The following is a 25,557-nucleotide window of genomic DNA, read 5'->3' on the forward strand; positions in this document are numbered from 1 at the left end:
AGGACCCACCCAGGCACCTTGCTCAGTTGGGGGAGGGCTCCCACTGGACTGAGGAGGGGAAAGGGGACCCCTTGACCTCTAGGCAGATGGGAGACAGCAGGAGGGGACCTAAAGTTAGCAGAGGGACAGGGAGGGCAGAGGTTGTGACCCCTGCTGACTCGCTCCAGTGATGCTCCTGAGGCTGCTATTGTGGCTGGAGAATGGGACTGAGTCTAGGGGGTTGGGCACCTGGACTTTTTAGGGGAGAAGAGCCCGAGTTATGGGTAGACAGAGAGCCAGGACACAGGCCCCATCCCTTCGACCTCTGTGGATCTCCCCAAGTTAGAAGCGCCATGGGTGGGGATGGTAGGGACAAGATGCTAGCAGGTGAAAATGTCTGACCACTCCCTCCAGTGTTGTGACTGTCTCCTAGGTGCTCAGTTTAGCAACAGATACACTCCCCACGTGTGCATGGAGACTCACGGACCCCCTCATGGAGGGAGTGGCAGCCCCCTCCTGCCTAGCTCCTCCGCCCTCCACTGGAGGGGCTTGCTTTGGCAGTCTTCTTCTTTCCCAGCCCATGACCCCCTCTGCGTGGGCCACCCCCTCCCTACTCCAAGCCAACCCTCTGTCTCCCATTCCCTTCAGTGTTGCATGCGCCAACCCATTAACCAGTACTTTCACATCCAGTCATTTTCCAGTCTCCTGGTTAACTTTTGAAGTTTTTTATTTTATTTTTTTTTTGTTTTTGCTTTTGTTGTTCAAATTTCCCTTTTACAATAAAACTATCGAGGTGACGGCCTGTACCCCGCCACCTCCCCCATTGGCAGTATCAACTTCCTGTTCCCTGGAAGGAGCCATCAGAAAAATCAGGAAGGAGCTGGCAACTACAGCACCAGAGAAATGATGTGACCTCTGGTGGACAAAGCAACCATGTGGGCTGGTGATTCAGGTGGCCAACTTAGTGCGCACGGACAGTTGCAATCTAACAACTCAGCTGGAAAGAAACTGAGGCAACATCCAGTGGTGCACTAGAGGGCAGGAAGAGGTACGGGCTGGTCACTATGGAAACAGTGGCTGTCGCTAAGAACCACCGTCAGCCAGACCCATTGGTAGGCCACCATTCTGGTCACTAACAAGGGAGCTGTGTTGAATTCGAAGGGAGCAGAAATGGAGAATGGGATGAACAAGACAGCCATCCGGGTTACTAGGGAGAATGCACAAGTTTTTGGGGATAGTTTTTCTGATGAACACAGATTATACTGGGATACAGAAAGGGAACAACAAGACACATTGGGCCTGCCACCGCAAATGGCAGTCATCTTAGCTGTCCTAGAATCCACACAGAGCACAGGGGATAGTGGGACTGGGGACACACCACTTGATTCCTGGGAAAGTCCTCCTCAGTTTATCCCTATCCTCTGCCAGTAAAGCTCCAGCTTCCTCCTGAGACAGGAAGTTCTCCTGCCCCATTCCCCACAGGGTAAGAACCATCCACTTCCCACCCACCCCCAAACCCCAGACTAAGCCACTTGGAGTTCCAGCCAGACCACTTCCAGCCCTCCTATTTCAGAAGGGCTACTTCCTGTCCTGGATGAAGGCACTTCCAGTTCCTGCTGCACTGCTTCTGCCACTTGCCAGGCCATTTCTGTCCAGGCCTGGCCATACTTCTTGTCTGGAGCAGGTCACTTCCTGTCCCAAGTAGCCCATTCAGCATCAGATTGAGTCCACACACGTCCCAAATGGCTCATATCTTGCCACTGGACACCACAAGACATTCCTTCTCATGGCAGCTGTCATTGACCCAACCACCCTCAAATGCCTGGAGTTCAGTTTACAGAGGCCTGGATGAAGCAGGGCAGGGCAGACCCCACTGTCCATGCCCTGAGCCGGCAGGTGGAGTGCCAGCACCTTCCCCGGAAGCCCCCATTGACAGCCGATGGAGGAGAGTGGTTGGTATGCAAGCTCAGGGGTGGGCTGCGAGCTAAGGGGAGAGATGCTATGATGCCCCCACCCCACCCACCCACCTAGGAGATGGGAGGGGCCAAGAAGGCAAGAGGAGGTGTAGGGAGGAGCTGCTAGGGAAGAGGAACAGACCTAAAGACAGAAGAGAGAGAAAGAATAAGACACAGAAAGGAGAGAAAAAACAGTGAGAGGCAGAAGAAAAGAGGTGCCAACCAAAAGACAGACTGTTCCCGGCCCTAGCTCAGGGGGCGGGGAAGGCGCAGGGATGCCTAAGTCAGAGTCAGAGAGGAGGCTGACCTGTGCCTCCTCCCCAGGGGACACAGAGACACAGGGGGTGCCCACAGCTAACCAGGAGGGCAGGAGGGGTGCAGTGGAAATCTCAGGATCCCTAAAAGCGGGGCAAAGGGCAACCGCCAGAAACAGGTAATGGGGTACTGGTGGAGCAAAGGGGCCAAGGGAATACTAGCGATGTCCCTTAAACCTTGAAGTCAACTCAGGAGCACCCCACAAGGTGCCAGATTGAGAGGAGAGCCAGGTGGGAGACATTCTCACACCTTATAGTAAATGTTCGGGGGACTCTGGGGGGGCCCATCCTGCACAATATACACAGGATGCCCATAGTCGCCACTCACCTTCTCATAGTGGGGACAGAAGGGAGGATCTGGAGCCCCACCGCCCCGCAGAGCTATCCCTAGCTCCCCAGGTTCTGCCTCCCGGGGTCCCAGTCCCCCTCCACCTCCCAAGCCCAGAGACCCTCCCCTCCCAAAGGAACCGGGACCAGGGTGGCGACTCTCCGAAGGCTTGGCCCGCCGTCTGCGCCAGCACATGGCACCCCCAGCCCCTGCCACGCCCAGCAAGAGCAGCGCCAGCCCCCCTGCCGCCCCAGCCACAGCGGGCATGCTGGGAGGGGGCAAGGGGCCTTCAGCACCCCGGGCGGTTGCATTGCTGCTGGGGTCACCTGGCAGGGAAGGGGTGAAGGAGGAAAGAGGGGGAGGGGCTGAAGGAACCGCCTGAGCACCTGTATGCCCAGCCCTGAGGGTCCCCACAGGCTTCCCCAGCAGTGCCCTGGCCCTGAGGGAGACCACCCCCGCCTCCCCGCCCCCGCAAGCCCACTCAGAATCCAGGTGTCCAGCCCTTCAGCTCGCTGCCACACAGTCCTCCCCACTCCTCTGACAGCGCTGATTGAAGCACTGACTTGGCTAATTAGTTCTAATTGAGTCTTTTCCTCATTTGGCTTCCATTCCCTTCCCTTCCCACCCTCCCAGCCTCTCTTCTTCTCTTTCCTGTATTACTGCCCCCCTCAAACGGGAGAGGGAGGAGTTGGTAAAGGCTGGGCAGCTGGGGTCCGAGGGCAGGGGAAACAGGGAGGAAGGCAGGAACTGCTGACCACCCCCTTGGCTCCTACCTGGTGCAGTCTCCTTCCCGGGCTCCAGGCTATGGGCCGCCCCTCGTTCTCTCTCCATGGGCATTTCCGACACAGGCTTTCGGGGTGCAGCTCCTCCTCGGGGACCTGGTGGTGGGAAAGGCCCGAGACGGAGGGCAGGTGAGACAACTGAGCCCTTGGTCCGCTATGCTCAAGTACCTGCTGCTCCAGGAAGTGCACCCAGCCCCACTCACTTTGTCCCACTCGGAGAAGCACCTTCATGCCTCTGGTTAGGCACACGCCCCCCTGCAGGCTCTCTAGGCCTTCTCGGGTTCCATCGGATGTAGCTGGGAGAGAACACAGAGAGCAGAGTTGACACCCAACACCTAGTTCCCCCTCCCCTGTTCTGCCTGCATGCCTTGGTCTCCCTCCTGGCTCCGAGGGCTCCCTTCCCTGACCCACCCTTAGCCCAGCTCTCCACCAGTCCCTGTCCTCTGCCCCAGCAGTACCAATGATGTAGTAATCGTGGTGGGAGCGGAACTCGTGGCCCCAGAGGTTAGGACTGTACTCCTGGAACTTGATGGTGAAACGGAGATCCAGGTCGGGTCGATCGCAAGTGAGAAGGAGGTTGGGGGCCGGAGGCGCCTCACAGCGCCGGCCCTGGGCACCCCCAACCAGGTACAGCTTGTAGAACTCATAATTAGGAGAAGAGTGGGGACCAGGAGGCCGGGCTCGGGGGCACAGCAGATCTAGGCGGTCCCCAATCTGGGGGTACAGCACGTAACCACCCTCTGCCTGGAACCTGTGGAGAAGAGGAAGAGGTGGGCAAGCAGGAGATGACAGAGCTCTTGCTCCAGGGCGTGTCCTCCTTTGCCCACCACCACCAGGGCAGCAAGTTGTCAGCCCTGCCTGCCTTTGTCTGGGTGGAAAGTGTGGGCTTACAGGGCAGGAACCAAGGACTCTGCAGGCTCACATCAGAAGCAGCAGGGAGCCAGGCTCTAAGGTCTCCTGCCCCTTGGTGTGCCCAAATGCACTCTTCAGCCCGCCCTCACCACATGTACACTGCCATCTCCCGCTCCATCACCAGCGCCGTTGCCACGGCAACAGGATGCCAGTTACCAAGGAGCTGGCCTCTCTGGAACCACACAGCCCATCCCTCCCAGGTGATTTCACTATTCCATGGCAGTCAACGAGGGGGCATGGAAGGGATGGGTTGGGGAGTGGGCTGGGGTTGGACATAGCCTTTCCTTCCTCCAGGCCACCACCAAAGGGGGCAGGGCAGGAAGGGGGTGTGGGGGTGATGGTGCAGGCCAGTGAGCTCCCAACTTAACCAAAGAATGGGACAGGAGGCAAATGCCTAGTTTGGCAATGATCATAAGTGGGGGACCAGCAATCTGGGTCATTGCCCTGCTCTGCCACCCCACCCCCACCTCCACCTGACCCTGACCCCAGCTGAGATCCAGACTTCCTGAAAAGAGTGTTCCATTCCTTTGGAATTAAAACCATTGGTGGGGTCTGGCTCAATAGCCTAGTAGCTAAAGTCCTCGCCTTGCATGTCTGGGATCCCATATGGACATCAGTTCGTACCCTAGCTGCTCCACTTGCCTTCTAGCTCCCTGCTTGTGGCCTAGAAAAGCAGTGGAGAAAGGCCCAAAATCTTTTTGACCCTGCACCTGCGCAGGAGACCTGGAGGAGGCTTCTGGCTTCAGATCAGATCAGCTCTGGCCATTGTGGCTACTTGGGGAGTGAACCAGCAGATGTAAGATCTTTCTCCCTGTCTCTCCTTCACTCTGTAAATCTGACTTTCCAATAAAAACAAATAATAACATCTTAAAAAAATGTTGGTTTCCAACCACAAAATACAAAATCCCACATCTACTGGCCCAGCCAGGCTACAGGTTGCTAACCACTGTAGTTCCTCCCTGTGCACCCCTAGCTACAACAGGTGCCAGTGTGGCACCCAGTAGTCTGCATTTGGTATCTTCCACCCAGGACACCCCAATTTTCTTCTCCCACCTGTCAGCATAAGCCTAATGCACACCCTCAAGCCACACCTGAGCTGGGGGTTGGCGGCTGGAAGACTGAGTACAGAAAAGGCATTCAGATTATACCCAAAGAGACAGGGGAGGACAGAGAGGCTGAAAAGTCAGGCGAGGAAGAATAACAAGCCTAGCTGTCCTTTAACAAGCGCATACTCTGTGCCAACACCTTACCTTGTGTCCTCCCAACAGCTGTGTGGACCGAGGATGCAAACTCAGAAAGGTTAAGCAACAAGGCCAAGGCCGCACAGCCGACAAGCAGCAGCAGAATCAGGCTTGAGAGTTCCCCAAACCCACCCCCTTCCCTTGGCCTCTCCAGGGAAATGGGGAAGTTTCCCTCCAAACACAGAACTCTTTTGCTAAGGGCAATGGGAACTATGAGAAGGCAAGGAACCCAGATGACCTCCCAAAGGTCCTGTCTTCCCCCCCTGGGTGGCTGGAAGTTTTCTCCTGACCCTTAGCCTCTTTTCAGAGCAAAGCAAGCATGCCCGGGAGCAGAGGGGTTGCTGGAAGAGTTTGGCAGCAGAGTTGGGGGGAGGGAGTGACAGAGTGTTCAGGGAAGGGGACTGGGCGGGGGGACGTTTCCAGCTCCTGGATCCCGAAGCTAGGAAGGCACAAATTGTGCAGTCAAGAGTTCATGCCCCCCCATCCCCTTGCACCACCGGCTGTGGGCAAGAGGTGGGCAACAGGCTGAGAAGAGGTTCAAGAGGCTTAGGGAAGCCATCTCAGAGTCCCCAGGCTGAGCCCCCTTTCCTGTCTGTAACACCCAGTCCCCAGAGCAGAGAGGCGGCCCTACCCTTCCCCTCGCAGCACCTACTCAGCGGCTCTCTCCTGAGAGCTGACATTAACCAGGCTCCCTCCAAGCCCAGCCCCCGCCTGACACAGGTCTCCCACAGTGCCAGAGAACCATGCCGCTCCTGCTGCCCTCCCCGCTCTACCCAGAAACTTTCCTATGTTTGCCCCCTCAGGGTGTCCAAACTCCTCGCACATGGGCATCAAGCAACCACCTCCAGCTCTGTGTCGGACCCGGGAGTCGGGCTGCAGGAATCGCTTCTTTACAGCTAGCCCATCACCTCCCATCCAGCCCCAGCGCCTTCCCACCAGCCTCCTCCCGGCCCAGAGAACCCAGCCCCCAAGTCTCCAAAGCTTCTTACCCCTTGCCCCCTCCCACCCCCGACTCCTGTCGTAGAGCTTGGGGTCTCCCCCAGCCCCAGGCAGCTCACCTCTTATTCGCTGAGTTCCAGTAGACAGGCTCCAGGCTGAGCCCAGACACCAGCCCCAAACACCCCAGCAGCAGCAGGGCCCCGACTCGCACGCCCCCCGGCCCAAAACGGGGGCCCCCCATGACCCCGCCAAGGCCTGGGGGGCGGGGCACCAACTCCCCCAAAGTCGCTCACCCCGGGGGTGACTACCTGGGCTACCCGGCTATTCAGCCCTTGCTACGCGAGTGGCCGAAGCCCCCGCTCTCACGTGGACCCGCTTCCTGCTCTGCCTGCGCCCCCGCTGCGGAGCGCGCTCAGCCCCACCACCAAGAGCCCCTTTCCAGGGGGCGTCTGCAGGCGCCCGACGCGCCCCCGGCCCACACGCCAGCACCCTGAGATCTGTGCGCCGGCCTAAGTGGGGGACTGGGGCAGCCGGGGGCCGGGCGGGGGCGGCATGGGGCGCGGGAAGAGGGAGCGAGGAAGGGGGCGCCGCGCTGGAGCCCCAGCCTCGCCGGGATTGAGGGCAGCGGGCTAAGGGAGGAAACCAGTCCCGAGCCCAGGAGGGGGGAGTTAAAGGAGAGGCGGGGAGGGGGAGAGGATGGTGGAGGGAAAAACCGGAGCTGGAGCTCGAGCCGGAGCGGGCGGCGGCATCCCGGGCCCACGCCCCCCACACCTCCCTCACCTCGCGCACCTCCCGCCCGCCGCGGCCGCCGCCCCGCCTCACGCCCTGGCGCGGTCTCTCACGCCCCCTTTGTCTCGGTGAGGCTGCGTCTCCGGCCGAGCGGCGGCCCGTCTTCGCAGCCCGCCCTCGGCTCGCCCGGGAGCGGTTGGAATTCGGAAAGGCTCTCGCCCTCTGCACCCCGCGGAAGCCACCCCTTTTTCCGCTCCCGCGAATCTTCCTCCTCCACCTCCATCCCAAAACAACACCGCTGCTCCTGGGGAGGTCTGAAGAGAATAATAACCTCAAAGGCTTGGCACTTGACAAAAAGTGCAGCTGAGTTGATCGGTGGACTACCTGCGTGAGGTGGGAGGGGCCGAGCCGAGGATGAATGAGGTGCTCCCTGGACTTGGCCAAGGTCACCCTGGGAGTCTGGCTTCAAGGCGCCTGAAGCCACCTCGGGCCTCCTGAGCCCGCCCCCCTGGGCCCTGCGGGCTGCGTGTAAGGCAAGCGACTTAGGGGTAAACTTGGGCCCTTCTCAGCCCGTTGTGGGGAGAAAGTGAGGCTGGGGGAGGGAAGGCAGTACCTACAGACCCGCAGCAGGGCTGTTTCCAATTATCCTGGGGGAAGGGAGGCATTGCCTTTGGTGGGACTAAGCCCTGGCTTTCAGCACCTCTGGGCAGGGCGACATTCTTCACAAGCCTCCACAGGACACCCCACCCCCACCCCGTCCCTTCCTAGGACGGCCAAGTCCCCAGTCACCTCCCCAAGCGCCCACTGGCTCTTCCAAGCACTCCCTTCTCTGCGTGGCAAGGTGTATGTGTGTGTGTGGTGGGGGGGCAAAGGAAGAGTCACTGCTTCTAACAGTCCGCACTCTGAATGTCAGAGCCAGGGAGATACAAGGAGACCGCAGGCAGCTGCCCAGTGACTAAGCCCCTTGTCCTTGGCTTGTGCCTCCCCAGATCGCGGAACGTGATGTCCCTGTTTTTTAGCACCTTTCACGTGTGTCCTTGACTATGGGTTGCTTCCCTTTTGGGGGAGTCCAGAGGAGGGGAGGCTTGTGTTCGGGCTCCCCTTCCCCCAAAGCTGAGTAATGGTCCCTCTGCCGCTGGGTGCTGGTAAACAGCGTGAGTGCCAGCAAGTCCGCAGCGCAGTCTTGTCTGCCACTGCCTGCAGTCTCACACGGTCACACCCAGCAGTCTGACACAGCTCCTGCCACTCCTGCCAGGCCCGGATCACCCTGACCCCTGCAGCCCCCCATCTAGGAAGGGAGATTTCAAACAGGTTTTCCCCTTCAGTTTACCAAGTCGCCTAGCAACCAACTAGTCAATGGCGCGAAGCCCCACCCCCCACCCACTTGACTTCACGTCAAACTCAGCCACCCCATTGGCTCCTGTCTAGTCCCACCTCTCAACCCCTGTTTGGGGAACAATCTGAAGACCAGGCAGCCCACCCGTCCTCCACCCTGCCTCGGCAGACAAACACAAAGACTCCAGTAGCATATAAAATCTTTATCTAGGCTCATCCCTACCTCCCTCCATCCCTCCTTGTCCCTTCTCACTCTGACCCTCAGTGCCACTGGGGTCTGGGTCCCACCCCCACCACCAGAGCTGAAGCTGACATTCAAGGTGGACATTGCGCAGTGACAGCAGAGGAAGCTCCAGTTCCTGCTCCCCTTCGTCCCCACTCTCTGTGGGTTCTGGGAACACGCGCTGACCGGATGCAGTGGCCAGGAGTGGCAGGCTAGGGTGCAGGCTGGAAGGGAGCAACAGGCGAGAGGGGTCAGTACTGGGGAGGGGGAGGCTTGCTCCGAGGGAGATCCACCTGCCGCCCAAAGTCTTGGAGAGAAGTGCGCAGAAGACCTCACGCCGTTGGTGCAGTCCCTCTGGGCCAGAAAGCTCAGCGCTGGCTCCGGCTTCATAACGCCTCCAGTCTCACTGATATCCCACACCAAGACACTCCCGTTGGTGCTGCCACTCACCAGGAACTGTCCGCTCCTGGGAGGGATAGAGAGAGGGGATGAGGCTTGCTAGAACAGGCATCACGCTTGCAGCAAGAACATCCCACTCCTGGGCTCTGGCATTCCTAGGGTGGGGTGGCAGGGTGAGACCAAAGCCATGGACAGGAAAGAAGCCCCTTTCACTCACGGGTCCAGATCAAAGTAGATGCGCTGGTTGGTGGTCACCTCTCGAGTCAGGGACCACAGTGCATGGCCAGGCTGCCGGAGATCCCAGCACAGAAGCTCAGCATCCTGAAAGAAACAGCACAGGGTCCTGGGGTCCTGACTGCCTCCCCACAGGGTGACGGGTGCTTCCTTAGTCCACGTCAGCCCTGCTGCCCACCAGCTCTCAGGACATGAGCCCCTAACCTTGCGGCCCCCTGAGAAGAAGCGGTTGCCGTCAGGGTGAAAGCAGATGTGGGTGATGCCCCCTTGATGCCCGACCAGCAAGGCGAGAGGGGAGCCGTCTTCCCAGGCGTACAGCCCCAGGGAGCGATTGTAGGAGCCACAGGCATAGAGGGGCTGGGCCGGGCTGAAGGCAATGCAGGAGATGATGCCACTCTGGCCCTGCTTTTTTGCTGGAAAGGGAAGGACAGGACACAGCTGGCGGAAGGTAAGGGCACCTGACCTCAGCCTGCTCGGCAGAGGCGCCCCTGCCTCAGCACCAGTGTCGGGGGACATCCCGACGTCCTGCTTGTCATAAGCAGGACAAAGACCTCTGGTGCTCCCTGCCTCACTGAAGGCCCTAAAAGGCCTTAATTCCCACCGGTTCCACTTCCCTCTCCAATCCCAGTTTTTCCTGGGAAAGGACAGGGGTCCCAAGAAAAATGGATTTTAAAAACTGAAAAAGCACACAACTGACAAGACACAAATTTAAGGGTGAACAGTGAACAGTTCTTGGACCAGCTGGTCGACCTTGGGCCAAGTTTCACTGGTCCTGAGTATGTTTCCTCCTCAGCCAGCTGTGTGCAACCTGCTTCCCTGGGCTTTTGCTGGAGACATGTAAAAGTTCCCTGGGCAGGCCTGGGCTTGCCAGGGACCCCTGCACAGGTGCCCTCTCCTTTCATCCTCACTTGGAGGCACAAATGCTTACCAAAGGTGGATCGAACCTCACAGTCCCGGCCAGGCCGGGCTGTGGAGAAAACACGCACAGTCCGGTTGAAGCCACAGAAGAGCTGGGTGCCATCAGGGGAGAAGCAGAGTGAATGGGCTGCAGTCAGTTCATCCTGGGGGCAGGGAAGGGCTTCAGCTCTCTGCAGGGGGAGAGGGCGGGGCCAGGGAGAGGGCGGGGCCAGGGAGAGGGCGGGGCCAGGGTGAGGGCTGGGACCAGGCAGAGAGGTCCCTACCAAGTGGTTGTAGGCGCGAAAGGAAGCCCGTAGCTTGCCAGTGAATGCGTCCCAGATGTGAATGGGATTCTCCCGGCTGCTGCTGGCCACACTGAGAGAGACACACGCACACTGAGGCCCTGGCACTGTCAAAGGAATGGGAGGAAGCCAACTGACTGGCCCTCTCAGCTCCCATCTGAAGGGCACCCAGAGCCTCCTCCCAGGCCCCTGGCAGCCCTTGACCCGCCCATCAAGGGTCCCCTTGAAATTGAGGTGGGGAAGGGCAAAGGGTATCACTTACAAGGCGGTGTCGGGCTGGGCCGAGGACATCAGAGGATACCAGCAGTAATCATAGATGGTGTCACCTTCCATCATGTGCAGGACAGGGCTCTAGACAAGAGATGAAGGACCGCGGGTTACCGGGAAGGACATGAGTCAGACTAGTGCCCTGGCAGTGTTAGGGCAGACAAAAACACCATCTGTGTGCCCCTAGCCAGGCCGGAGAGGCGGATGGGGTACCAGCAACATGGCATAGCATATTAAAGTGCTGCTAGCAGCACCTGCATCCCCTACAAGTGCCTGCTGGTTTAATTCCTGCTGCTCTAATTCTGATCCAGCTTCCTGCCAGTGGAGGATGATTCAAGTGCTGCACCCGTGTCGGAGACCCAGCTGAAGCTCCTGTCTTCGGCTTGCCTCAGTAGCAAATTGCAACAGACTCTCTTTTTCCCTATTTCTTTGCCTTTCGAGTGAATCTTACAAAAAATGAAATTTGTATTGCAATGTTCCAGAGCTAACTCAGATTCTAGTGCCAATCAGACTTAGTCCACCAAAAGCTGTACAGATTCATACTTTTTTTTCTATTTTGTTTTTAAGCTTTATCTTATTTTTACCACAAAGTCAGATATACAGAGAGGAGGAGAGACAGAGAGGAAGACCTTCCGTCCAATGATTCACTTCCGAAATGACCTCAACGACCGGTGCTGCGCTGATCCGAAGGCAGGAGCCAGGAGCTCCAGGTCTCCCACATGGTTGCAGGAGCCCAAGGCTTCGGGCCATCCTCAACTGCCTTCCCAGGCCACAAGCAGGGAGCTGGACAGGAAGTGGAGACACTGGGACTAGAACCAGTGCTCACATAAGATCCCACCGCTCCAAGGTGAGGACTTTAGCTGCTAGGCCACCACACCAGGACCCAAACTTTTTCTTTTTAAAGATAGGGAGAGAGTGGAAAAGACAGAGAAAGATTTTTCCATCCGCTGACTCACTTCCCAGATAGCTACAATGGCTAGAATTGGGCAAGGGTGAAGCCAAGAGCCTGGAGCTTCCTCCAGGTTTCCTATGTGGCAGGCAGCGACCCAAGCACCTGGGCCATCCACTGCTCCTTTCCCAGGTGCACTAGCAGGATTGGAAATAAAGCAGCCAGGACGTCAACTGGCACCCACATGAGATGCTGGGGTCCCCGCCAACAGCTTTACCTACTGTGCCGATGGCAGAACCTGCATTTTTTTTCTTTCTAAACAGACAGGAGGAAAATAACACCCCAAATCAGAAACAAAGAACCAACCAATAATATGAATATTTACTGAGCAACAGCTAGGAGTAATTTGATCCTTTTAAAAATTACAAATTTTTGGGCCCAGTTGATAGCCTAGCAGCTAAAGTCCTTGTCTTGCACACATGCCAGGATCCTATATGGACGCCAGTTCATGTCCCAGCAGCTCCACTTCCCATTCAGCTCCCTGCTTGTGGTCTGGGAAAGCAGTCCAAGATGGCCCAAAGCCTTGGGACCCTGCACAGACATAGGAGACCTGGAAGAGGCTCCGGGCTCCTGGCTTTAGATCGGTACAGCTCCAGCTGTTGCGACTGCTTGGGATGTGAATCAGCAGACGGAGAGTCTTCCTGTCTCTCCTCTCCTCTGTATATCTGCCTTCCCAATACAAATATATAAATCCTTTAATAAATAAATAAATCTTTTTTTTTTAAATTATGTATTTTCAAATAAATCCATCTGAACTTGTAATAGTGGTTACTAAGGGGTTGGGAAGGGAGCAGGGACAGGGGAGGCAGGAGGAAACAACAAAACAGAAACTAATAGCTCCTACTGTTCCAGGGCACAGTGCTGTGACTGTGGTTCCCAATAATGTATGATGCACTATACAAAGAACTGGATATCTCCAAAAATAAGAAAAGGAAATGGAAATCTTAATTCCCTGACTTGGTATTGTGTTGTATACTCTACACATGTGGCACTGCTGCACAATATTCTATAAAATACATACAAGTAACATGTAGAGTACAAAAAAAACAACAAAAGCCACAAACCCTCTACCCAACTTAAGAAAAATAGTGGGCACTATGCCGCAGCAAGTCAAGTCACCACCAGCAATACCAACATCCCATGTGAGTGTCGGTTCAAGTCCCGGCTGCTCCACTTCCAGCCCCGCTCCCTGCTGCTGCTGCTGCTGCTGCATCTGGGAAACAGTGGAAGATGGCCCAAGTGCTTGGGCACCGGCCACCACGTGGGAGATCCATACAGAGCCCCACGCTCCTGGCTTCAGGTGGTCCATTCTTAGATGCTATGGCCATTTGGGGATAAACCAACAGATGGAAGAGCTCTCTCTGCCTCTTCAATTCTGCTTTTCAAATAAATAAATAAATAAATATTATGTTAAAACTCCTTCCCTAACAGAAACTCTTTCTTAGGGGTATCACCCTGAATTTGCCATTCTCAGACATCTTTTTTTTTTTTTTTAATTTTTATTGGAAAGGCAGATTTTCAGAGACAGAGAGATCTTCCATCCACTGATTCACTCCCTAAACGGTTGCAATGGCTGGAACTGAGCCAACCCAAAGCCTGGAGCCAAGAGCTTCTTCTAGGTCTACCTAATGGGTACAGGGACCCAAGGACTTGGGCCACCCTCTACTGCTTTCCCAGGCCACAAGCAGGGAGCTGGATGGGAAGTGGAGCTGCCGGGATTAGAACCGGCGCCCATATGGGATCCCGGGGCTTTCAAGGCGAAGACTTTATCTGGCTGTAATAAAATGAATAAATCTTTTAAAAAAAAAAAAGATTCATACAACTAAAAAGCAGTACTTAGCATTACACCGCCTATCTTTAAATTTACTGTTAATATCACAATATATGTATCCTCCTTTGTGACTGAGAGATTGTACCACAGTAACACACCTTGCTGATTCAACCATTTTCACTGTGACACACAAGGAGTCCTCAAAAAGTTCATAGAGCAATGGGCATTGTGCCTGCTATCCACATCCCACATTGCTGTGCCCAGGTTTGCGTTCCTAGCTTTGCTTCCAGTTTCAGCTTCCTGCTGACATGTGACCCAGGGAAACTTGAAAACCTGGACTCCTGGGATAGCATGAGGACCACAAGGTGAAGCCACTGCTGTAACAGCAGCACGGCATCCCACATCAGAGTGCATGGTGCAAATCCCCGGCTGCTCCACTTCTGATCAGCTCCTTGCTAATGTGCTGGGAAGCAAGCAGGGGATGGCTCAAGTGACTGGGTGCCTCTCACTCATGTGGGAGACCCAGCTGGAGTGCCTGGCTCCCAGTTTCACTTAGATCCAACATTTGGGGAGTAAACCAGCAGATGGGAGGTGTCTGTCACCACCTCTCACATAAGTAAATCTTAAAAAAAAAAAAAAATCAAGCCCACAAAAATGCGTATTAGGAAAACAACAACGCATGGATTTCAAGATTTTTTGCACCAAAGTAATTCATTTTAATTCCACATTCCCATGAACCTGGAGGAGTCTCCTCATAGTACTCCACGCAGGAACATATTGGGCTGGATGGGTCCTTCTGACAGTCAGTGGTTCTGTAGTTTTTGGCCAGTGTGTATGCTTTAATCCTGGAACACATGCAGAAAGAATTCTCTGTAGTTTCTGATTAACAGTAAATGATTGGTCTTTATGCCACGCACTCTGCCAACTTGGTGAGATAATGTCAATTTTTTTCCCCAAAGTGCGCATCTCAATTTACTTCCCCAGCAGCAGCATGCAAGCGTGCCTGTTGTTCTTTATCCTGTGGAAATTGCAGGTTTCTAAATTTTTCCCAATTTGAAGGCTGTGAAGTGGCATTCCATTATTGCATAAATTTGCATTTCCGCCATTACTGTGAGGTTACATACTTCACTTTCTTTTTTTTTTTTTTAAAGATTTATTTTTATTACAAAGTCAGATATACAGAGAGAAGGAGAGACAGAGAGGAAGATCTTGCGTCCGATGATTCACTCCCCAAGTGAGCCGCAACGGGCCAGTGCTGCGCCAATCTGATGCCGGGAACCAGGAACCTCTTCGAGGTCTCCCAAGTGGGTGCAGGGTCCCAATGCATTGGGCCGTCCTCCACTGCTTTCCCAGGCCACAAGCAGGGAGCTGGATGGGAAGTGGAGCTGCCGGGATTAGAACCGGCGCCCATATGGGATCCCGGGGCTTTCAAGGCGAGGAGGACTCTAGCCGCTAGGCCACGCCACCGGGCCCCATACTTCAGTTTCCCCAAAACCATTAAGGTGGACCTTTTTATAACTTTTGCCCATTTATCCGTCAAGTATTTTCCTGCAAGGATTTTGTCTTTTGCTGACTGACTTGCAGGAAATCCTTCAATAGCCTGTAAACAGGCCTTTGCCAGCGATCCGCTCACCCTTAGGGTGATGTGACCCAGCCATGACTCCAGTTTCCACCTCATCACTCTGAACCCATAGATCTGACTGCCAGGCAGACGGCTGCACTTGGATGTCCCACAGACACCTTGTTCTGTTTGTCTGCGACAGCCCCAGCACCACCCGTCCTCACACCTGCTCTTCTTCCTGGGCTCCACCCCCCAGATTCAAGCTTAGGGTGAATCAGAGGACCAGTCTCTACTCCCATCCTTCACTCCCTCTCAGTTCCCAGCCCTGCACAGTATCAAATCTTGTCAATTCCTCCTTTTAGGTTCCCCTTGGGTCTGTGCTCTGCCATCCAGGCCCACTCCTAATACCCCATTCACAAGACACTACCCTCCTGCCTGCATCGCTGCGACCACGAGCAGCTTCTCTGGTCCTCCCTGCACCCCACACTTGTCCTGGCTGAAAACGAGTCATCCTCCCAGAAGCTTCTTCCCCCAGGGAGGCCTTCCCTGCCCCGGGAGCTGAGCACGTGGCCCTGCAGCCCTCAATACCCGTCTAAGATGGCAAGACGCAGGTCTGTCCTGCTCATCCTGAGTTCCCCCAGTTACGAATGTTTGCACCAGCAGTTGCCAACGGGAGACTGCTTCAGTCCCCTGAGGCCCCAAATCCTAGTACCTTGGATTCACGTGGAGGCAGTGGAGTGCAGAGAAGAGGGTGGATTAGAACGATTAGGCAGACTTGATGGGATTTGGTCATTAATTGGATACGGGGAGTTAGGAAAAGGAAGATTAAAGGATGAGACCCCAGCTCCTGATGGGAAGCCCGGGGTCGTCACCAAGCAGGTGGAGGGACCTCCGTAAGCCTCATAGAGAGCGTAGGTCTCCTAAACAAAATGGCCTTAGAACCCAGGCTGGTGCCAAACCTGGGGACAAGGACCCTGCCCGAGAGACAGAGGACAAAGAGCAGGTAGTCTCTCCACTGGAGAAGCCAGGACCTCCTGCGAGAACCACAGGACAGGGCTGGTGCTTGGGGAAGAGCTGAGGGAGTGAGGAATGAGAGTTCCAGAGAAGCCAGACAGGGAAAGGTATAAAGGAAGGAGAAGACGGATGGTGAGACTATTCTGGAAGGAAGATGCAACACATACAATGTCTCAGGGTGCTGGTCTGAGCACCGACTGTTGCGCCTTACTTCCCATCCAGCTCCCAGCTTAAGCAAAAAAAAGTTCCCATTGCTTGAACCAGCCTGGACTCTTGTAGCCACTGGGAGGCGTGACCAGCAGATGAAAGACATGCTTGTCTCTCTGCCTTTCAAATAAATTCTGAGACAAAAACAAAAACTGACCACCTGAATCACAAGACATTAACAGACAAACAAAACTAAAACCACCAGTGGAGCAGGCAGGCAGGCATTGTGACATTGTGCGTTAAACCTCCACTGGTAGGGCCTGGTGGCGTGGCCTAGTGGCTAAGGTCCTCGCCTTGAACTTGCCAGGATCCCATACGGGCGCCGGTTCTAATCCCGGCAGCTCCACTTCCTCTCTCTCTCTCCTCCTCTGTATATCTGACTTTGTAATAAAAATAAAATTAACTTTAAAAAAAAAAAAACAAAAACCCTCCACTGGTAATCTGCTTCCAAATCAGCTTTTTTTGCAACTGAACCTAAGAAAGCAGATGGTCCAAGTACCAAGACCTCTGCCATCCACAAGGATGCTACAAGCTCCTGGAGTTACAAGCTCTTGGCCCAGTCCTAGCTGCTGGAGGCATCTGGAGTGTGAACCAGTAGATGGAAAAATCTCTCTCCCTCATCACTATGCCCTAAAAAAAAAGATATGAGAGGAATTGTCCTAGCAGTTAAGACTTCAGTTAGGGGACCCGGCAAGGTAGCCTAGTGGCTAAAGTCCTCTCCTTGCACATGATGGGACCCCATATGGGCATTGGTTCTAATCCTAGTGGCCCCACTTCCCATCCAGCTCCATGCTTGTGGCCTGGGAAAGCAGTCGAGGACGGCCCAAGGCCTTGGGACCCTGTACCTGCGTGGGAGACCTAAAAGAGCCCGGGATTTTGGCTTCAGATTGGCCCAGCTCCAGCCATTGTAGCCCCTTGGGGAGTGAATCATCAGATGGAAGATCTTCCTCTCTATCTCTCCTCCTCTCTGTATATCTGATTTCCCAATAAAAATAAATAAACCTTAAAAAAAAAAAAAGAGGGACTTCAGTTAGGGTGCCTACATCCCTTATCAGCAATGACTGACAATCCCTGCTCTAAGTCAGCATTCTGCTAATGAAGTCCCTAGGAGGCAGTTAGTGGTGATGACTTAAGAAGTTGGGTTTCTACCCCCCCAACTGAGAGACCTTGATTTAGTTCCCAGTTCCTGGCTTTGGCCTTGATCCAGCCTTAAGCCACTGCCAACAGTTGGGAAGTGAACCAGTAGATGAACATCCTCTCTTGATCTCCACCTTCATAATAAGTATAGAGTACTGATACCGTGTGGTTAATACTTTCAGATATATATAGGGAGGAGGAAAGACTGAGAGGAAGATTTTCTGTCTGATGATTTATTCCCCAAGTGACTGCAACAGCCAGAGCTGTGCTGATCCAAAGCCAGGAGCCAGGAGCTTGTTCTGGGTCTCCCACACAGGTGCAGGGTCCTAAGGCTTCGGGCCATCCTCTGCCTGCTTTCCCAGGCCACAAGCAGGAAGCTGGATGGGAAGTGGAGTTGCAGGGACATGAGCCATCACCCTTATGGGATGCTGGTGCTTGCAAGAGGAGGATTAGCCAATTAAGCCAATGTGCCAGCCTTAAGGGAAATCTTATGAGTCAGAAATTCTGGGGTCCCTCAAATTTTCACTGAAAAGTGATTTGATATGGAAATCGTGGAAATACTCCAAATGCCCAAATAAGCAGAGCAGTAAGAAAACAATCTTAAGTACTCAATGCGGTAAATCACTAACCACACATATAGACTGGACTGTTTTGCAAAACATTTGGGATACGACTGTTAAGAGAAAAGGCAGTACACAAAACCACTTGCCATAGAGATCTCAGCTGCAGGCAGGCTTCAACAGCATGAGGTGGGCTCTGCCGGGCAGAAAGCGAAGCTGCCACTGGGGAGCCCATATTCCATATCTGAGTGCCTATTCAGGTTCAAGATGCTCTGCTTCTAAGCCAGCTCTGGGTTAATGCACCTGGCGAACAACAGAGGATGGTCCAAATGCTGGGCCCCTGATACCCATGCGGGAGACCCGGATGGAGATCCTGGTTCCATGCTTTAGCCCAGATCAGCCCTGGCTGATGCAGCCAACTGGGATTTGAACCAGCAAATGAAGACCTCTCTCTCTCTTCCTCCTTTAGCGCCACAGCTCTTTCCTTTCAAAAAAAAAAAAAAAAAAAAATCTTTTTTTAACAAACAAACGCAGTTTAGTACTTTAGCAAAACTTGGAAAGTACAAAACTTAGCAAACTGTTAAGCACTGAGTTTTATAGAGTGGTGTGTAAACAGTGACTTGTCATATTTTGCTTAACCGAGTTTGTGCATAAACAATCTCATATATTTCCAGTCTCCATCTCTCTCTCTGAAAGACCTCTCTGGCCCCTGGACTCTGGGGTGGCTGCTCTGTAGACCCTGGATCAGTGTTGCTGCTAGTTTCCCTTGCAGGAACCAAGGCTGAGAATGCCTCAGCACATGGCCAGAACTGGTCAGCTGCCTGCAGGAGTCACATGCTAGGAAAGCAGTGGAGGCCAGACAGGAACAGGGTGCTTCTTCTCACAGGAACCCATCAGGGCTCACCCCTTCCCCGTTAACCTGACACTCTGGAGCAATCCCACGTCTTCTGGGCTGCATAGGTTCCCTGTGGCACATAAACTGACCTCACAAGTCCTCAACTGCCCCAGTCCACCACTCCTTTCTCCAGGAGCCCCTGGAGGAACTGAAAACTCCACATTTCTCATCTCACAGAACGCTTCATTTACCCACTTGGGTTTGCCTGGCCCTTGGGGCATCGCAAGTGGAGATGGCTATAATGCTCACACCCCTCCAAGACACTTTTCAAGGGGGGCTGGGTATGGAGGTGATGTCACATTGTCCCCTCTTCTGTGGCTCCTGCCTTCAGACTGGCCACCTTGGCCCAGCACAGTAGCCTAGTGTTAAAGTCCTCACCTTGCATGCATCAGGATTCCTTAAGGGCACAAGTTCATGTCCCTGCTGCCCTACTTCCCTTCCAGCTCCCTGATGGTGGCCTGGGAAAGCAGTCGGGGATGGCCAGAAGCCTTGGGACCCTGCACCCACATGGGAGACCCAGAAGAAGCTCCAGGCTCCTGGCGCCTGGCTTTGGGTTGGCTCAACTCTGGCCACTGCAGCCCCTTGGGGAGTGAATCAGCAGAAGGAAGACCTTTCTCTCTGTCTCTCCATATCTCTGTATATCTGACTTTACAATAAAGCAAACAAATCTTTAAAAAGAGAAACAAAGACCCGGCGCGATAGCGTAGTGGTTAAAGTCTTTGCCTTGCACGCCTCGGGATCCCATATGGTTGCTAGTTCTAATCCCAGCGGCCCCACTTCCCATCCAACTCCCTGCCTGTGGCCTGGGAAAGCAGTTGAGGACAGCCCAAAGCCTTGAGACCCTGCACCCGCATGGGAGACCTGGAAGAGCTCCGGGCTCCTGGCTTCTGATTGGCTCAGCTCCAGCCGTTGCGGTCACTTGGGGAGTGAACCATCGGACGGAAGATCTTCCTCTGTCTCTCCTCCTCTCTGTATATCCACCTTTCCAATAAAAATAAAATCTTAAAAAAAAAGAGAGAAACAAAAAACTGCCTGCTAACCATAATAGAATATAAGCTTCACCAGAACAAGGGCTGTTGTCAGGTTTGTGTTTAACAAATCCCCACGGCCCTAAAGCTCAATGAATGAATGGCTCTGCCCAACGCTGAGCCTCTCTCGTGTCTGCACTCTCTCCACACTCAAAGCCATTGCCTTCAGCCCACATGGGCCACCTACTCATGGTCCAGAAGCAGTGAACGCATGGATGTCCACCCAGCCAGGTCACTTGCTCTGCTGGTCACAATCCATATCCGCTCCCGCAACGCAAGCACACCCTGCAGACTTGCTCTGCACACCCTTGTATCTCTTTCCTGCCAAATCTCATGCAGACCACTCTTCTAGTTCTGTGCTTGTACACCAGGGACACCAACATCTACAAGTGTTTACCCATCACTTAGGAGATCTTTGTCTCTCCTTCCCTCTGTAATCCGTCTTTCCAATAAAAATAAACAAATCTTTAAGTGGCAGTTAAACTCACTGCACCACAACATCAGCCCCTATTAATGTTTCGATTCTCACAACTCTGTGTGAGGTACTATTATCATCCTCGTTTTATTTTTTAAAAAATATTTCTTATTTTTAAAAATAATTAAAAAAAAATTCCTTATTTGAAAGGTAGAGTTACAGAGAAAGAAAACGAGACAGAAAGAGAATTTCAATCCATTCCCCAGACGGCCACAAAGGCCAGAGCTGAACTGATCTGAAGCCAAGAGCTTCTTCAAAGTCTCTCCTGTGGGTGCAGGGCCCAAGGCCCTGGTACTTTCCCAGATCATAAGCAAAGAGCTGGATCGAAAGTAAAACAGCTGGTGCACAAACCAGTGACATAAATCATCCTCATTTTGCAAACACAACAAAAACTATGGTCATGTAACTCATTGAAAAAGATGTACAACTGCATTAGCTTCATTTTGTAAATTAACTTTCATTTTATTTGGAAAACAGAGATCAATCCTGCATCTGCTGGTTCTATCCTCCAATTCTCACAAGAGCCAGCACTAAGCCAAAGCCATAAGCACAGACTCCCTCCAGGGCTGCCACACGGGTGGCAGGGGCCCACGCTCAAGAACGCACATCAGCGGGAAGCTAGGGCAGCAGTGGAGCAACCAGAACTCAACAAGGCACTCCCACGGGGGATGGAGGCATCTCAGCTGCGCTGCCAAACGCCCACCCCTAGTCTCACTTCAAATGACAGCAAGCCCTGATGGGCATTGCACAAAGAACATTCCTCAGGGCTCAGTGCGGTGGCCTACCGGCTAAAGTCCTTGAATGCGCTGGGATCCCACATGGGAGCTGGTTCTAACCCTGGCAGCTCCACTTCCCATCCAGTTCCCTGCTTGCAGCCTGGAAAAGCAGTCCAGGACATCCCAAAGCCTTGGGACCCTGCACCCACTTGGGAGACCTGGAAGAGTTCCTGGCTGTTGGCTTCGGATCAGCTCAGCATCAACTGTTGTGGTCACTTCGGGAGTGAATCATCGGACGGAAGATCTTCCTCTCTGTATATCTGACTTTGTAATAAAAATAAATAAATCTTAAAAAAAAAAACCATTCCTCAGAAACTGATTTTCTGCTATAACAGACACAACCCTTCCAACTGCCCAGTAGCTAGCTACCTCTGCCTGCTCCTCCACCTTTCTCACAGCTGCAAGGCAGGACTCTGCCTGTCAGAGCCAACTCCTCCAGCTCCTGACTTCATCCAGCTACCATGTGGAGGGCTCTGCTGTCCCCTCTCCCCCACAGCCCCAGTCCCTACCTCTATGTTCAGTTGATTCTGGCACCATGGATGTTCCCTAAAAGCCTTCTCTGGATCCACTCCAAGTCTTTGTGTCACAGCCAAACTCCACAAACCTGGCCATGTTCTTTGTTTCACTCATGCTACCACAGCCCTGCAAATGCCCTTGTCAGGCCATTTCTGGAGCCACTTCAGGGCTCTCAGCACCACACTCTGTCTTCCGGTATCACCTCTCCTGTACCCTCTCCAGGCCTGGGAGCACACAGGGTTCTGCGCCATCCTTCTCCTCCTCCACCCACACTTACATTGTATCCATTCTTCAAGCCATGGGTTGCCATGGCCATGCCGTCCCCCACCTTCCTGGGCTATAGCGCCCACCCCGCCCTTAGCTCCACATTGCCTATGTGATGCACTAAGATGTGTGCCAGTCCCTGTTTCCGTCCCAATTCCCTCCTCTGAATGAACTGTCCCCACCCACCAGCTGTGAAACCCAAGCCATCATTGTCTTGACTACTTCGTTTTCAGCACCGTCCCAGCCAATGGGCCTCCAAAGACACCCCAAATCCATCCCTGCCTCTCCTGCCGTCACCCTTACCCAACGCACCCTCACCTCTCACCTGGACCTTGATAAAAGTACCCTAGGAAATGCACTGACCTGGTTCTTGCATGGCAACATAGTATCTACTCCTCAGTCCCACAGCTCTTCTGAGACTTCCCAAATGGCTCCCCCTGCCTTCTCCCCAGATCCTCACATGACAATGTGGCCGCCCCTTCTCGCTCACTTCCCCCTCACCAGCTTCAGACCAGTTGCCCTGGTGCGCTTTTGGTTCTTTAATCATGCCATTTTTGCGCTGCTCAGGACTCCTAGGTCTCACTGCCTCTTCCTGGAAGGCCTGCCCCAGGCTCATCCCCCACCCAACCACTACCTCGCAGAGATTTTTTTTTTTCTGTTTTTTTTTTAATTATTATTTTTACTCATTAATTACATTGCATTACATGACACAATTTCATAGGTACTGGGCTCGCAGCGATTTAAAAACAAATTTTGTGTGTGTATGGGGGGGGGAAGATCCGATTGGTTTATCTGTTATCTATCCCCCCCTACACACAAGAAAGCCAACAGCTCTTTTCTCACTCCACTAACACAATGACCATCAAACTAGCAACCATTCAATAGATATCCATAAATAAATACTGGCAAGAGGAGGGCCAGGGCAATGGCTTAACAGGCTAATCCTTGGCCTTGCTATGGCCCGGGATACAGATGACCCAAGTGCTCAGAGCCCCTGTGACCCACATGAGAGACGCAGACGGAGTTCCAGGCTCCTGGCTTTGGCCTGGACCAGCCTCCAACACTGTGGCTATTTGGGGAGAGAACCAGAGGATGGAAGACCTCTGTTGCTCTAACTCTGCCTTTTAAATAAATAAGTAAATGCCTCATTTTTAAAAAGAATTGTTTTGGGCCTAGCAGCTAAAGTCCTCGCCTTAAACACACCAAGATCCCATATGGGCGCCGGTTCTAATCCCGGCAGCTCCACTTCCCATCCAGCTCCCTGCTTGTGGCCTGGGAAAGCAGTTGAGGACGGCCCAAAGCTTTGGTGTGCACCTGTGTGGGAGACCTGGAAGAAGTTCCTGGCTCCTGGCTTCGGATTGGCGCAGCACCAGCCATTGCGGTCACTTGGGGAGTGGATCATCGGACTGAAGATCTTCCTCTCTATCTCTCTTCCTTTCTGTGTATCTGACTTTCCAATAGAAATAAAATAAATCTTAAAAAAAAAAAGAATTGATTTTATTTGAAAAGCAGATTTTACAGAGAGGAGAGACAAAGGAAGAAAATGCTGAGGGCTGACACAATGGCGTAGTAAGCTAGGCCTCCATCTATGGCACTAACATCATGGGCACCAATTCAGGTCCCGGCAGCTCCACTTCCCATCCAGCTCTCTGCTAATGGCCTGGGAAAGCAGCAGAGGATGGCTTAAGAACCTGGGCCCCTGCACCCACTTGTGAGAGCTGGAGGAAGCTCCCAGCTCCCAGTTTTGGACTGGCCCAGCTTTGGCCAACATAGCCACTTGAGGAGTAAACCAGTGGCTGTAAAATCTCTCCTTGACCCTCAGGTAAAAGAAATAAACCTTAAACAAAAAATAAAGTGCTGCGGGTGGCAATTTCCAGGGAAGGAAATCCTCGCCTCTGAGAAGCCTGTGGTCCACCCTTTCTCCCTCTCCGGGGCGGACGGCTGAATGCGGCGGACAAGCCCCACCCTTACCATTTCTGTGTGTGCCACCTGCTCCCCTTCATTGTACAGTTCCTCGGGCAGGTTGTAAATCCGCAGGATGTTGTCAGCGCTGTTGGTCAAGATGCAGGAGCCGTCGGGAGCCCTGAAAACATTCAGGAGTCAGAATCCTGGGGAGGGAAGGCATCGGAGGACGCCAAAACCCAGATAAAACGCAAGCTCCCTCCTGAAAGGGCCCCTCCCCCAGGCTGCTTTCCCGTGAGAGCCTCCGGTCCACTCCCCTCACTCACCACTTGCAGCCCTTCAGAAAGTTCTCCGGCTGGGCGCAGAACTCGGACCAGGAACCACTAAGATACCGAGGGGCTTGGGAGAAGTTGTAGCTCCAAACGCTGCAAGGAACACGGAGGGTCAACTTCCCTGGGAGCAGGAGCCGCTGACACTGGCCCTCGCCTCGGACGCCCACCGGCGCCACTTACACGTCTCCCTCGTCCTCTGCGGCCGCTTCCTCCTCTGCCCCGGCTTCTCCAGGCTCCAACTCGGGCCCGTCTGCAACTTCGGCAGGGAGGCTCTCATTTCCACAAAGTTCTGACTCCCCTACCGAAGGTCCCAACTCAGGATCAAACTCGGCTTCCAGGGCGGAGAGAGAGGCGAGGTCTCCTTCACTCAGCTGCTGGCTCGGGGACCCCAGGGGCGGATCGCTGGCTCCGGCAGGCGGGTCGGTGCTTTCAGCCACCGGGGAAGCCCGCGGGGAGAGCCCGCTGGGAGCCGGGGCCTGGCCTGAAGCTGCGGGTTCCTCCTGCTCCGTCTGCATCTCGCCGCGGCAGCGCGGCGGGCATCGGCCTCAGCGCCGAGCAGCACTCCCCGGAGGATCCCACCCGCGCCCGCCTTCCCGGAGGAAGGCGAGGCGAACAGGTGCGGAAACACGAGCGCAGCGTCTCTTAGCACCGCGGGTCACTACGCGCTCCTGGCTCTCGCGGGATTTGGGCCCACCGTCCTTCCGATTGGACCTCCGCACTCCCGCGAGCGGATTTCGCGGGCGACCCAGGCACGGGCTGAGGCGGGGCCCGCATAGCTGTTCCCATAGAGCCCTGGTGCTCCCGAGGGCCTCTGGGAGTTGTAGTCTACACGCGTTCTGCCTGGGCGAGCCAGGTGTCAGGGCTCCCCCTGCTGTCGCCCGCGATCATTACGCCTGATCTGACAGGTTTATTTTCACTTCAACCTTCTCTCTCCATTCATTCGACAAATATTTATTACGAAGGCACTGGGGAATGCAATCATGATGGCAGGGCCAATTCTCTGCCCTCAGAAAGGTTTCATTGCTGTGTGTGGAAGGTTATGACTCAATCAGTGATAAGGGCTGTGAGACAGACGAAGCGACATCCTAGGATGTGGGAATACATAATTGGGATAGGCAGCAAGCCGTTTTAGAAGGTGACGATTTCGCGGAGAAGAAAGCGTCTAAGCTCTCTACAAGGGCCGTGTTCCGGGGCAAAAAAGAGGTGTCACTATGAGAACTTTCTGTCTTCCACCTTCTATATTGGATACAGCAGCCGCAGTCCTCGGAACGGTGTCCACCCTGGCTGCCCTCACAGCGCTGGCTCGCAGAACTTCGCCACGATGCAATCCTGTT

The 25,557-nt window shown here is 54.1% G+C and overlaps 2 protein-coding genes across 2 annotated transcripts; both read right to left on the reverse strand.

Moving 5' to 3' along the window:
- Positions 1-685: 685 nt before the first annotated feature.
- EFNB3 (ephrin B3) lies at positions 686-7,216 on the reverse strand. Its single transcript, XM_004594781.2, has 5 exons — positions 6,570-7,216; positions 3,817-4,109; positions 3,562-3,654; positions 3,350-3,454; positions 686-2,902 (listed from the first exon to the last, which is right to left on the reverse strand). Exons 1-5 carry the CDS (start codon positions 6,689-6,691, stop codon positions 2,493-2,495), a joined length of 1,023 nt encoding a protein of 340 aa, XP_004594838.1. The 5' UTR covers positions 6,692-7,216; the 3' UTR covers positions 686-2,492.
- A 1,486-nt stretch (positions 7,217-8,702) lies between these two features.
- On the reverse strand, positions 8,703-24,984 carry WRAP53 (WD repeat containing antisense to TP53). The gene is made up of 10 exons (XM_012929705.2): positions 24,404-24,984; positions 24,218-24,316; positions 23,961-24,072; positions 10,832-10,920; positions 10,552-10,642; positions 10,299-10,431; positions 9,575-9,783; positions 9,354-9,457; positions 9,069-9,203; positions 8,703-8,961 (listed from the first exon to the last, which is right to left on the reverse strand). Exons 1-10 carry the CDS (start codon positions 24,736-24,738, stop codon positions 8,718-8,720), a joined length of 1,551 nt encoding a protein of 516 aa, XP_012785159.2. The 5' UTR covers positions 24,739-24,984; the 3' UTR covers positions 8,703-8,717.
- Positions 24,985-25,557: the final 573 nt, after the last annotated feature.

Source organism: Ochotona princeps, chromosome 17 (assembly GCF_030435755.1).
Source record: "Ochotona princeps isolate mOchPri1 chromosome 17, mOchPri1.hap1, whole genome shotgun sequence".
Lineage (NCBI taxonomy): Eukaryota > Metazoa > Chordata > Mammalia > Lagomorpha > Ochotonidae > Ochotona > Ochotona princeps.

Excerpts from the sequence above, each read along its gene's own strand:
- EFNB3 (XM_004594781.2), bottom strand. The coding sequence starts at position 6,691 with ATGGGGGGCCCCCGTTTTGGGCCGGGGGGCGTGCGAGTCGGGGCCCTG. Across the intron at positions 3,655-3,816 it reads CCACGATTACTACATCATTG|CTACATCCGATGGAACCCGA; the intron begins GTACTGCTGGGG and ends GTTCTCTCCCAG. Across the intron at positions 3,455-3,561 it reads GCTTCTCCGAGTGGGACAAA|GTCCCCGAGGAGGAGCTGCA; the intron begins GTGAGTGGGGCT and ends TCCCACCACCAG.
- WRAP53 (XM_012929705.2), bottom strand. The coding sequence starts at position 24,738 with ATGCAGACGGAGCAGGAGGAACCCGCAGCTTCAGGCCAGGCCCCGGCT. Across the intron at positions 10,921-23,960 it reads AGGTGGCACACACAGAAATG|AGCCCTGTCCTGCACATGAT; the intron begins GTAAGGGTGGGG and ends TCTCTTGTCTAG. Across the intron at positions 8,962-9,068 it reads GACTGCACCAACGGCGTGAG|CCTGCACCCTAGCCTGCCAC; the intron begins GTCTTCTGCGCA and ends GCTCCCTTCCAG.